Source organism: Gobio gobio (genome assembly GCF_949357685.1).
Source record: "Gobio gobio genome assembly, chromosome: 6".
Taxonomy (NCBI): Eukaryota; Metazoa; Chordata; class Actinopteri; order Cypriniformes; family Gobionidae; genus Gobio; species Gobio gobio.
The window spans coordinates 19,407,881-19,420,667 of NC_137102.1; the positions used below are offsets into that span (position 1 = coordinate 19,407,881).

General features: G+C 36.9%; 1 protein-coding gene across 4 annotated transcripts in view; it reads right to left on the reverse strand.

The window, feature by feature from the left end:
• Positions 1-9: 9 nt before the first annotated feature.
• The window catches only part of ssbp3a (single stranded DNA binding protein 3a), a 38,793-nt gene continuing 26,015 nt past the window's right edge, over positions 10-12,787 (reverse strand). The window contains exons 5-18 of one of the 4 annotated variants that reach the window (XM_079818556.1): positions 9,556-9,645; positions 7,593-7,667; positions 7,365-7,424; positions 7,223-7,277; positions 7,007-7,080; positions 6,384-6,469; positions 4,956-4,998; positions 4,827-4,862; positions 4,680-4,746; positions 4,490-4,560; positions 4,304-4,373; positions 4,141-4,169; positions 1,260-1,361; positions 10-1,183 (exon numbers count right to left, since the gene is read on the reverse strand). In XM_079818556.1, coding sequence (XP_079674682.1) covers positions 1,154-1,183; positions 1,260-1,361; positions 4,141-4,169; positions 4,304-4,373; positions 4,490-4,560; positions 4,680-4,746; positions 4,827-4,862; positions 4,956-4,998; positions 6,384-6,469; positions 7,007-7,080; positions 7,223-7,277; positions 7,365-7,424; positions 7,593-7,667; positions 9,556-9,645 — 888 coding nt within the window. In that variant the 3' untranslated portion in view covers positions 10-1,153. The remainder of the gene's footprint in view (positions 1,184-1,259; positions 1,362-4,140; positions 4,170-4,303; positions 4,374-4,489; positions 4,561-4,679; positions 4,747-4,826; positions 4,863-4,955; positions 4,999-6,383; positions 6,470-7,006; positions 7,081-7,222; positions 7,278-7,364; positions 7,425-7,592; positions 7,668-9,555; positions 9,646-12,787) is intronic. The other 3 variants (XM_079818557.1, XM_079818559.1, XM_079818558.1) reach the window with 3 other exon arrangements.

The following is a 12,787-nucleotide window of genomic DNA, read 5'->3' on the forward strand; positions in this document are numbered from 1 at the left end:
ATTTGTTTTATACATGTTTATTTGCAGAAGACATGAGACCAAAATAGGAGTGGTATGAACCGAAAAATAATTTAATCATAAAAATTACACAAGTCATTTTACTGCATCTTCCAAAGAACATAATATACATCGTAAAGGCTAAACAACATGGTGTAACAGGTCAAGAGTGGCCATACAGCATCATGACGGACTAGAAAAGAGAAAACTTAAAAGATATATAGTTAAATAACTGTCCTTTGGCTGTTTGCCGCACATCTTCAACTGTGACTAAAAGCAAACAGCAATGGGTCAAAAACACAATAACAGCACAAGGATAATGAGAACTAAGCCAGTGTGAAAAGATGCAGTGTTATATGAAGTGTTGTGTTTGGTTGAACTGCCTCCCAAAAACACTCTTAATAATCTCATATGTCATCTGAGGTTCACATTAAAAAAAATGGAAAATGTCAAATGTCTCATGTTAGGTGTCATGCCTGTCTTACGGATCATTAAAAGGCTTCTGCAGTAAAATCCACAGTTATAAAACAACATGACATGAAACCGAAGAAACAAAATGTTAATTTAGCTAACAATCCATTGCATTCCCAAGTATGCGACGAAAGGAAGGAGGACAGCAGATTTGTTTGCAATTCCCATTGGTGCATATCATCAAATCGGCTGTAGCTGTTCCTCTGGATTAAGTCATTTTCAAGGAAGCCATTAAAGTGTGATAAACTTGTTTTGAAGCTTTTTAAGAGATCGGAGACTAGATCCTAAAATACTCTAGTGGAATGTTACACAAATGCTGTAGAAGAAGCACATGGTATTCTGCACTACATCCACAGTGTGAATATTGTCATGGTCCCGACAGTTTGAGATCCATCTAACAAAAAGAAGCAAATTTATCTCGTCTTGTCCTGCGTGGGCTTCTATGTTAAAATGATATGAAAATATTAAAGTGGTTTAAAATGAGGGAGCTCTCATCTCAGACAGGTCCTTCCTGGAAGCAGATTTCATCTGTCCGTGCTGAAATTAGGAGCATCCACCTCATCCAGAGCTGCGGTAGGATTTGGTTCTCATGGATGTGCGAGATAAGACTCACTCTGGTTCTTGGTGAGGTTGGTCCCTGGTCTTTGACACCTACATGTGGCGTCTTGGAGCTGACGCTCGTCCTTCATACACTCATTGTCATTGTCGGTGAGTACTGAAGAGAGAAAGAAGCGTTGATTTAGACAGACCCCCAAAAATTCATTGATAGCAAGTCATGTGTTCGCGCTCACATTTTCATTTTGGAACGAGTGAAGGAAGCTTCCTCCCAGGTCACTGTCGTCTCGTGGCGTTCCTGGCGGGTTACTCATGCCACTCAGATTATTAGGGGAGTTCTGAGATTGTAAAGAACAGACAACAAGATGTCAGTCAGTGGTATACTTCATTATAAAACAGATTGTTCTGATCCTTCATTATGATTGGCTGAGCCACGTTCACCGCACCACTGCATATGTGTATTGCTGCGTCTTTGTTTTACTTGGCAACCGTTCTGCTAAACGTTGCTACTTTGACCAACATTGCTTTATTATTAGTATCAATTACATTTTTTGTTTATTTTATGAAACCTTGCCAGCTATATGTCTTATATGGAATGAATTTGTGATTTCTGAGGATAAAATGTGTAATTATAGGCATTTGACATTATATTTGAAAGCCGTCATTACTAAGATTAAGTAGGTCTAAAGGCCATTACATACTCCGCAAGAACAGAGAAAAAAGTTGAACTAAGAACTATTGTGCGATTGGTCAGAAATTGAAAGTGGGCGGGGTTAATGCGGAGAAACGGGAATGTTCGGCGCCTGCTTTTCTCGTGAAGTATGTCCTGCGCAGAATGAACTTTGTTCTTGTTCTTGCCACCTCGAGAAAACTAACAAATTTCTTTGTTCTTGCGGAGTATGTACCGAGCTTAAATCGCATTGACATTAAATTAGATGAGTCTTGTGTGCTTTGTTTATAATCTTTTTGACAACTTCATACAAACAACCTGTAATTTATAAACTTTACACAAATCCATTATACAGGATTTCCACACCTTTTGACTGATTAATCTTTTTAATCATTGCGATTGCATTCACAAAGAGTTCTCTGCAACAAACCATTTCAGAAATTAGCAGAAAAATGTATACTTCTATTTAAAAGTTTAGGGTCTGTATGATTTAGAAATCAGTTATGCTCACTAACACTGCATTTACTTGATAAAAATACAGCAAAATATTATTAAAATGTAATTTATTCCTGTAATACAAAGCTGAATTTTCATCATCATTACCAGTCTTCAGTGTCACATGATCCTTCAGAAATCATTCTAATCAGCTGATTTTGATCAATTTAATGCATCCTTGCTGAATAAAAGTATTCATCTCTCTCTCTCTCTCTCTCTTTAAAAATAAAGAAAACCTCCCTCGGTAGTGTACATTCTGCATAGATATTACCAAGATTAAAGATTGTATAATATTCCCTGATTTCCTTAACCCTATAAATGGCAAATTTAAAATGACCCGATATTTCAATGTTTTCCATAATAAAATATTTAAAAATATATATAATAATAATTTTTTTTTTTTACCATTTAGAGGCCTAATAAGATTTATAAATAACTTAAATTAAAAAAAAAAACTTTATCTATGCTCAGATTGTTTAAAAATCCATTTCAATACAATATAAGTTTTGATATTTTAAAGCTACACTGTGTAACTTTTTTAGTCTATTCTTAGCTAAAAACACTTAGTTCTTTCAAAAATATATGTGCTCATTAATGTATATTTACTTCTTTCAAGTAATAAAGTATTCTCGTAAGTTTATAATAGGCCATTGAAAATACATACGGGTGAGGGGTTCGAATGCCGGTCGCCATGTTGCCCCCTCCATCTTGAAAGTACATTAGCCAAAGAGGGACATACCCGTAAATTCAAGCTTTGCTTTTCGCGATTTAACACTCAATGGCACCATGTCGAATGTGGACGAAGCCATGTTAATCTTGGACTAAATCGGCCACCGTAGGAGTTAAAACGAAATCGGAATTGAGAGGAACAGAAACTAATATTCACTGGATGGTCATATACAAGTTCACCACTAGAGGGGGGAAAATATCACACAGTGTAGCTTTAAAGGGTTAGTTCACCCAAAAATGAAAATTCTGTCATTAATTACTCACCCTCATGTCGTTGGACACCCGTAAGACCTCCGTTCATATTCGGAACACAAATGAAGATATTTTTGTTGAAAGCTGATGGCTGAGAAAGGCTTCACACAGGCCTCCATTGGCATTCAGTACATTGACACTTCCAAGATCCATGAAAGGCACTTAAAACGTAGTTACAAAGTCCATCTCACCACAGTGGCTCTACAATAATCATACAATGCGACGACAATAGTTTTTGTGCGCAAAAAAAAATCAAAATAACACCTTTATCCAACTTGTTCTTGTCTTCCGTGTGCGCCTCCACGACGCATGCGCGAGAATATGACGTAGCGCCGGTGTTCGGGAATCGATGAAATACACACTTAAGCTCCATTTTGAGCACTACGCCGAGACCTAAAGCACGATCAATGTAGAATCCAACAGCTTAGACACGCGCGTCTTCCTCTGCTCGTAAACAAATCGCTTCTGGGTCATATGTCCGAACGCCGGATCTGCGTCATATTCTCGCGCATGCGTCGTGGAGGCGCACACGGAAGTCGAGAACAAGTTGGATAAAGGTGTTATTTTGATTTTTTTTTGCGCACAAAAACTATTGTCGTCGCATTGTATGATTATTGTAGAGCCACTGTGGTGAGATAGACTTTGTAACGACGTTTTAAGTGCCTTTCATGGATCTTGGAAGTGTCAATGTACTGAATGCCAATGGAGGCCTGTGTGAAGCCTTTCTCAGCCATCAGCTTTCAACTAAAATATCTTCATTTGTGTTCCGAATATGAACGGAGGTCTTACGGGTGTCCAACGACATGAGGGTGAGTAATTAATGACAGAATTTTCATTTTTGGGTGAACTAACCCTTTAAGATCAGCCTGTGCCAGACCCCTCAGTGTCAAATAAAGTAAAGTTCAGTCTCAGGCTAGTTTTCAGATAATTACAACAGAAATTATAGGTCTAAATAATAGGTTGTATAATACCTTTGGAAGTCCATCTATGTCACCCGAACCTGTGAGAAAAGTACAAATGAATCATATGCAGATCTTTAGATCACATGAGGTTCATTGATCTAATTGGGAGGGGAAAAAAAACAAACATTGTTTTGAACAGTTTATGTCGTTGCTATGGTGAATCGTGTTTTACCTAATGAGCCATTCATGTGATGCGGCTCCAGTCCTCCCATTGGGCCGTCTGACCCTGGACCCATAGGAAACTAGACAGACAAAGAGAGCATTTACAGAGAGATCAAAGACACAATCAGAGTCCATGTAGCACACAGGAACATCAGCGGCATTAGGGACAGCACAGCAGAGGAGTGGAGTAACTCACACTGGATCGGTTTCCTCCTGGTGGGACCGAGTTTATCAACGTGTAGAGGTTTTCACCCGAGTTAGTGGAGTCTGTGAACACAGAGGGGGAAGCCATCATGAAACTGTTCTCACATCCCGTGGCCAGGCACCATTTCGGTGTTAAAGGGCAAGCAATCTTGCCAGTACACAGAGATGTGATAAGCCATTACCTGCTGGACTTGGCATGATAGGTGTTCCTGGAGGACATCCACCGCCTCCTGCTCCTCCTGGAGGACCCTGTGAAAGCAGGACAGCAGAGATTGAGACTGCAGCCAGCATTGACATCATAAAAGAAGGAAAAATAAACGCTCAGCTACCACGTATGTTCCTGGGGATGATGAGGAATATGGGATCTGTGAAGGCAAAAGTTTAATTTATCAGCCATGTTTGCCAGATATCACTAATTCATTCCCTATAACATCAGCCGAGTTTTTGAAGTATCTTACCGTGTTTCCATTATTAGGATTAGGCCACAGTCTGCCAGTTCCCCTGTACAGAGACACACAGTAGTTTATATTTTGTAACGGTGATCAGAATATCAAATAAGTCCGGTGTGTATCAGAATAAGTGTACAAGAATATAAAGTTTAAAATAAAACTACAGAAAATAATTTCCCTGATGATATTTGCAGCTCTGTGCCACTAGAGATCAAGTGTTTTTTTCTATAAAGCCATTTATGTATTAAAGTGACAGGATTTGCCTCTGAAGTTCACAGTTAAATATTTAGTAGAGAATTACTTTAAATTGCAAGTGTGAGGTTTTTTTTTTTATGTTAACCCTATAAAGCCAACTGTATCATATTTGATACACAAATTTCGATGGCCTAAACATGATCAAAACTTTGCTGAAAAACCTATTGTACACAATCTACTACATGCCGTCTGTCGTCTGATTGATGGTTTATATTTTTTGCAAGTAAAAGGCCTTTTAGTCTAAAAATGTCCACCTTAAGGTCGTATCTCACATGTCAGTTTGATGTGAAATCTTTACTGATTTCTATCAAGTAAATGCAAGATTGTTAGTCATATATCAAGACGAACACTTACTGGACTGAAGCAAATTAGTTTTACTTGATCATCTATACATAATTTTTTTTCTTCGAAAAAATCAACAAATCTGTCATTAAAATGACAGGCTTTTAAAAAATTAGAATGGGAAAAAAATGAATATATATATATATATATATATATATATATATATATATATATATATATATATATATATATATATATATATATATATATATATATATATATATATATATATATATATATATATATATATATATATATATATATATATATATATATATATATATATATATATATATATATATATATATATATATATATATATATATATATATATATATATAAATGTTTCTTTGTAAAATTTCTCAATCATCACTGTATATTGCATTGCATTATATGTTTTACCCCCACAATAAATACTACAGAGCTTTGATTATAAAAAAAAATAAGCATTTAAATATCATGTTATTGGGAGCTATATAGGTGACAACTCTTGTATGTAGTGTATGTATTTTATGTATGTAAGAAGTCTTCTGTACTGCTATAAAGATCTCACTGATTTACATTACAAGCTTTGAGAATTTCATATTTTGCTCAGTTTGGTTCAGTTGTGTTTTTTTCCCTCTCTGAATATGAGATCTATATTTCACGTCAGGATTTACAAGGTCAAAGTACTTCCTCTATTCCTAGTTTAATATGCAGGGATATCTATATATTGATTGCACCCAGAGACACTATTTGTTTGAGCATCTTGACCAGTCTGACACAGAAACATAAACATATTAGTTGAAAAATCGTATAATATGAAATGCCAAAAATGCGATAGACAGGGAAAGTCCTTACATGTTCACGCCTGGCATTCCAAGGCCCATGGAGTTTGGAGGCCTCATTCCTCCGCCATAGTTCTGTAATGATAACCAAGGATCAGACTACGATACCCAGCACCCGAGAGGACACCATGAGAGAGGAAAGAACAAGGACATGATTAGTTTAGAGGAAAACAGGCTGAACATAACAAGGATTATGGCTGATATGAAAGAAGATTATTGTTGTAGTAAAGACTGTGAATGTGTGGAGGCCGTACAAGGGCTGAATGAGGACTGATTCAGGTTCAAGAAATGCATTCAAAGAATTGGTGTACTAGTAGTGCTGGGTAATATACATTGTATATTGACAATATATTTCACAAATGATTTTGCTGCCAATTCTAGTTGTGTCCTTAATTGAAATTTAAGGTAGGGGAAGTAGGAAAGTGTCCATTTCGGTTTCCTTGCTGTATAAAAGTATTAATTAATTCTCTCTTTTTTGCATATATAAGATTTAAGATATTAAATAGTTGAATATTAAAAAAAATTGAGATACAGTTGTTTTAGTTATATTGCCCAGTCTTAGTGGTGAGCAACTCATTGATGGGTTGTAGGGCAACGATATTCAGATTTTCGTGAATGACAGTATAAGATCCAGACCTGAGGTCCCGGTCCCATCGGGCCCATTCCTCGAGGAGCGTTCATTCTCTGCATGGTTGCCAAGTTTGGATGGCCTGAGCAAATAATAACATCATTAAAAATTAAAAATTTAACAGACAAGCACTTCAAAATCAAAAATCGATGAAACCATAATGCTGAATTGGCACTTGCAGAGAAGTTCACCATCAACAAACACTGATCTCATTAGTCTCTTACCTGTTGGACGTGTTGGGTCCATCATATTCGGAGGCAAAGGCTGCCCACCGGGAGGCTAAAGAAACAGAGACAGTCAGGTGATAAAAAAGTCAGTGAGTTTATAAACACTGTTGTTGTTTGAAACATTTTTAATGCGACTTACCGGGTTACCCATTCTGATGGGCGGCCGAGGTCCTCCAGCATAGCGAGGAGACATAAAAGGCTGGAGAAGGGAACATACAGTGACACACAGTTTTAACAAAATGTAACAGCATGTAACCAATACAAAAGCTGACAGGTAGAGGGGGAAGCAAACAGGAATATTTGAGCAAAAGCATATCAGAATGTGTGCATAACCAATATCAGCTGAGAGATTAATATGTGTTGTTACCTGTCCATGCGCTCCCATCATGTTAGAGTTTGGAGGTAGCTGAGCGTGAGGGGAGGCTTGGGAACCAGGTGGTCCCTGCAGAGCGGGTAGGGGGGGGGCGGGGGAGGAGCAGAGCAAGAGGAGGTTGCCATAGTACCAGCAGCGAAATGCCAAGAGAAAGAAAGACAGGAGCAAAGTCAAAGACAGGACAGGTGAAAGCGACAGGTGCAGATCAAGAGAACAGAGCCGAAGGCATAAGCTCAGAACTAATTTGATGTGGAGCTGATATCACTCTTGGTTCTTAACTGCTTCAACACCCAATTACACTGGAGATCAAGTGGTACCAAAGCTGATTATTGTACAGAAATGTGATCAAAATCAAATATTACAAAAAATTATTCATAGTATCAATCAATTAATAAATATCCGATTTTAAATGTTTATTAATATTACTGTTATTATTATTATTGAGGAAATAATAGAGAACAGAAAACAACAGATTAATCATCTGTGCAAGTGACCCTGTATTTAATGTCTGGGTCGGCATTGGTTGTTTTGGTTACAGTTTTTTAGTTTGTTCGAATCATTTGGACGGGTTTCTACCAAATTACAAATTTCCACCAAAATATATTATATTATATTTGACACAAATGAATGCACAGCTTCAACAACACAATGAATGGGAAGTATTTCCCTATAGACATGTATAAAGTAACAAAAGATTTCTATTACAAATAAATGCTGTTCTTTTGAACTTTCTGTTCATCAAAAAATTGATGATTTTCTTTTTGTATTCTAAAAAAATATTAAGCAGGACAACTGCTTTCAGCATTTATAATAATAATAAATGTTTGTTGAGCAGCAAATCATCATTAGAATGATTTCTGAAGGATCATGTGACACTGAAGACTGGAGTAATGATGCTATTTTTAATCAAATTAATGCAGCCTTCTTTCTAAACAAAAACCTACCGTTCCTAAACTTTTGGTTAAATATGCTTACGCCACAGAATTGTTAAATTGATTCTTAATTCTGATTGGTTGACAGGCATTGCAACGTGTTGATTAATTGTCTAGAACTCATTTCTACAGTAATTGTATATAATAAAAATGATACCATTTTAAAATATATTCTCTGAATGTAAAGTTCTTACCCTACTACCTCTCACTAAATTGTGTTGGATTTTAAAAACAATTTGCAATTGAGAGTTTTTTGTCTCTTACTTGAAGACTAAATTCAGAATGTTATGCAATTTTGCTTCTCAAGTAAATTTATCAGGGTACGGATGTTAAGATATTTTTTTTTTTTTTACAGAAAAAGCATAATGATCAAGAACATGTTTTTATAGTGTACAAACATCACCACTAGAGGGCAATGGGGTTTAACAGTAGTCCAAACAACCTCGCAGGCGCTCAACTGTTTCTCAAGTTTTCCTGCATAACCACTGATGCATGTCTCAAGACTTGCATAAACCAGTTCTGTGTTCTGCAGCTCTCAGTATCTGAGAATCTGCACCTTGCTGTGTTCCCGCAAAGCCCTTGGAGGGTCATGACTCCATCTGGTCTGAGAAAGAGTTCTCCAAATGCTTCCTTCCATAATCATAACATCATATCCCCAATAAACCTCTTCCAAGAACTCATTAAGATATTTTGTTGAGTCACCCTCTCTGAAAACTCCCGGGTGATAAAGCGTTAACTCCGCTGCTGAAGGTGCATACCACAAACACATTTAGCGCTACTCAGCAGGGCAACAGCGAGCCTGCTCTCAGAGTGGAGAATGAACATAACCCTGCCTGCCATTAGCGGCTAATGGTCGCAATCAGACCGGTTCCCTGCAGACACTGGGCTTGGCAGATGACCAGAGACTGTGGCATAATGGTTCCTCTGTGAACCGGCGGCACGTGTCAGTGCACCTGAGGGCTTGTAGTTAGATGGTTACGGATGGTTTATGGAGAAGGGTTAAAGGGTGAGGAAGAGTGACCCACCTGAAAGAATCCGGGGGGCATGGGGCCACCTGGCATCCCGTCTGCGGGGGGCATGTTGCCTAGGACTGGACTCGGTGCTGCAGCAGCACTCTGTGAAAAAAACGACATGGGTTAAAGTTAGTTTCAGGGTTAGTACCTATATTACCAAGTCATTGTAATAACTAGAAGTACGTACATGGGGAACAGGACTGTAACATAAAGTGCTTTTAAAAAATACAACAATACTTTTATTTAGCAAGGATGCATTAAATAGATCAAATGTGATCATTAATTTTTTTCAAATAAATGCGGTTCTTTTTAACTTTCTATTCAAAGGATCCTGAAAAAAATGATCAGTTTCCACAAAAATATTAAGCAGCACAACGGTTTTCAACACTGATAATAATAAGAAATGTTTCTTGAGCAGCAAATCATCATATTAGAATGATTTGTGAAGGATCATGTGACACTGAAGACTGGAGTAATGATGCAGAAAATTCAGCTTTGACATCATAGCAAATAATTTCATTTTAAGTTGTAATACTATCTCACAATACTACTGTTTTTACTGTACTTTTGATGAAATAAATGCAGCTTTTGCGAGCACAAGACACTTTCAAAAACATAAAAAAAAAAACATCTTACGGACCCCAAATTTTTGTACGGTTGTGTAAATGGAATGCCAAAGTGTATGATTCAATTCAGAAGAAACATCGGCTTTAGCATTCTAAGGTTAAAACTGTTCAAAATACATTCCAATCCAACAATCACAGACATGCTGATATATTAGTAGGTCCAACATTTCGAGGTTCAGGTTTAGTTTTTGTAGTTCCTAATTGATGTTTTATGGGGGACATTACATGTGTAATTCAAACAGCTGCACAGATATCAACAAGTCATAGCTTGATCTCAAAATTCCTCTTTAATCTGATTACAGTATTAAAAAAAACTTCAGCCTAAGCAGATTTATTTGAAGAAGAATCACTTTGAATCCATTTTAATGCCAAATCAGGCATAGCAATATTTTTAACAAAACACATATATAGGGAAGATCACCCCTGGAAACAGCTGCGGTGAACATTTCCGTGCTACAATTTCCAAAGCAAACCTGTAGTGCATACTACATTAAACATATACATTCAAAATGGTTCAAAAGTTTGGGGTCAGTAAGACAAAAAAAGAAAAATAAATTAACACTTTTATTCAGCAAGGATGCATTAAATTGATCAAAATGTTACAAATTATGTATATTTCATAATAATAAATGTCTCTTGAGCAGCAAATCGTCATGTTAGAAAGATTTCTGAAGGATCATGAAAGTCAGTTATATGTTACAGTTTTTTTCAGTCGCTTTGGTACATTTCTCGAATCATCCTCGACATTTGCAAAACAGTAAGTCCATTTCTCAAAACAATTCGTACAAATAGCAAAACACCATGGATTACCTGCAAAAGCCAGTCTCTTGCTCAAAATCCTTAGTTCATCTCTCAAAAGTAAATATCTGTGTCAATGAACATGTCAGTGCCATCAGAATGACAAGTCCTTGTGTCATTGTGTATGAATAAGACAGTCAAATTGCTTAGTCATATTGTCAATATAACTGTACTCTGGAGGGATGTTCTGATGTAAATATGGCTAAAATTTTGATGACAATTATTGTAAATTGTTGGTTACACCTTAGTGTATGTGGGAGTTTGAATGCAAGAGACTGGACAAGATTCACATTTATGCTTTTACTGTTTGTACTGTAATTTGTTGACAGACCATGGCATTGCGATACAGAAAGGAAAAGACAGCACTGCATAGCACAAAGAAAAAACCCCCCAGAAAAACAAAAGTAGAAATGTGAACGTCTAATGGAAATGTATAGAAATATGCTTGACATTTTATGACAACTTGTTTAACCATTTTGCATGTAAAGACTTATGCTATGAACTAATGCCTAAAATGTTGTGGGGGGTAAGACTATTCAACAGAGACCCATTATAATACATTTTGATCAACATGACATAAGCAACTGATAATGTAGGAAACAGCAGAGAATTGTACATAATCATTTGCATGGATGTACACAAGCATTTGCAACTTGTTCAAAGAAATGAGAAACTGCTTTTTTGATGTGCACAAGTGACACAATGATGTGAAGATTGAACAGGTAGCTTTGAGAATTTCAATTCTGATCTGAGAAATGTACCAAAGCGACTGAGAAAAACTGTTAAATATTTTAACAGAAAACAGTTAATTTAAATGGTAATAGTAATGATATTTCACAATATTACAGTTTTACTCTATTTTTGATTAATTTAATTAATTTAATTTTTAAATATTTTTGAAAAGTTTCTTACCAACCTCAAACTTTTGATGGTAGTCTGACATAATCTCTTCTACATAAACTTTTGTCTACACATTTTGCACAACTTTCTCCTGTGTTGTCTGGTCCATTATTTGAAAGTGCCACCACTTTATTGCATTATTATAGCTATGTGGTATATCTGATTTCACAGTTAGCCGCCCCTAAACGTTGTGTTAACTGAGGTTGGCCACTTAAGTCAATCAGACATCTCTTTGTGGACTAGGCTTCGTGTTGATTGTCAAAAGTCTGACTGAGTGAGAATTTAGCAGCAGCTGTTAAGTAGAGCTGCATTAATGTGGCATTAAACCGGAGAAAGGTGCATCATTGGTCATCATTCGCTCTCCGTCTTTCACGGAGTTGGCCAATCTCTCAAATTCAGTCCTTTGCGCTGTTAGCAGCTCTGGGTTAGCGGGTGAAAGCTGATTACAACAAAGGTCAGGACTTAAGAGACTTAAGACAGGTGAGGTGACATCTTACACAGAAATCCCTCTAAGCAGATCATCTTGATACAGCTGCTCCGACTGGACAGTGAAGATAATGCTGAAACACTTCAAAATAACAAACTGGCATTGAATTATCCATGCCTGACACTGAGCTGTACAGCACACTGCTGCATCGAGCCTTCAAAATCAACATCTATCGGGAGCCTTACAATGACCACCAACTACAGGATTTACTGAGACGCCTCATATATTATAATAATTTTCTGTGATGTGCACAAACAGCTTATCAAGATCCTCGCGGCAGAAAGATTATGCATCAACAGATCTCTCTACACCCTCACGTGGGACTCTCTAAACACTTACACGGATTGCTCTAGCAACAGTTTATCAACACTTCACAATCCTCTCTGACCCCTGAATTAGGCCAGAGGGACATCATTTAGGGCATTTCCTCAGC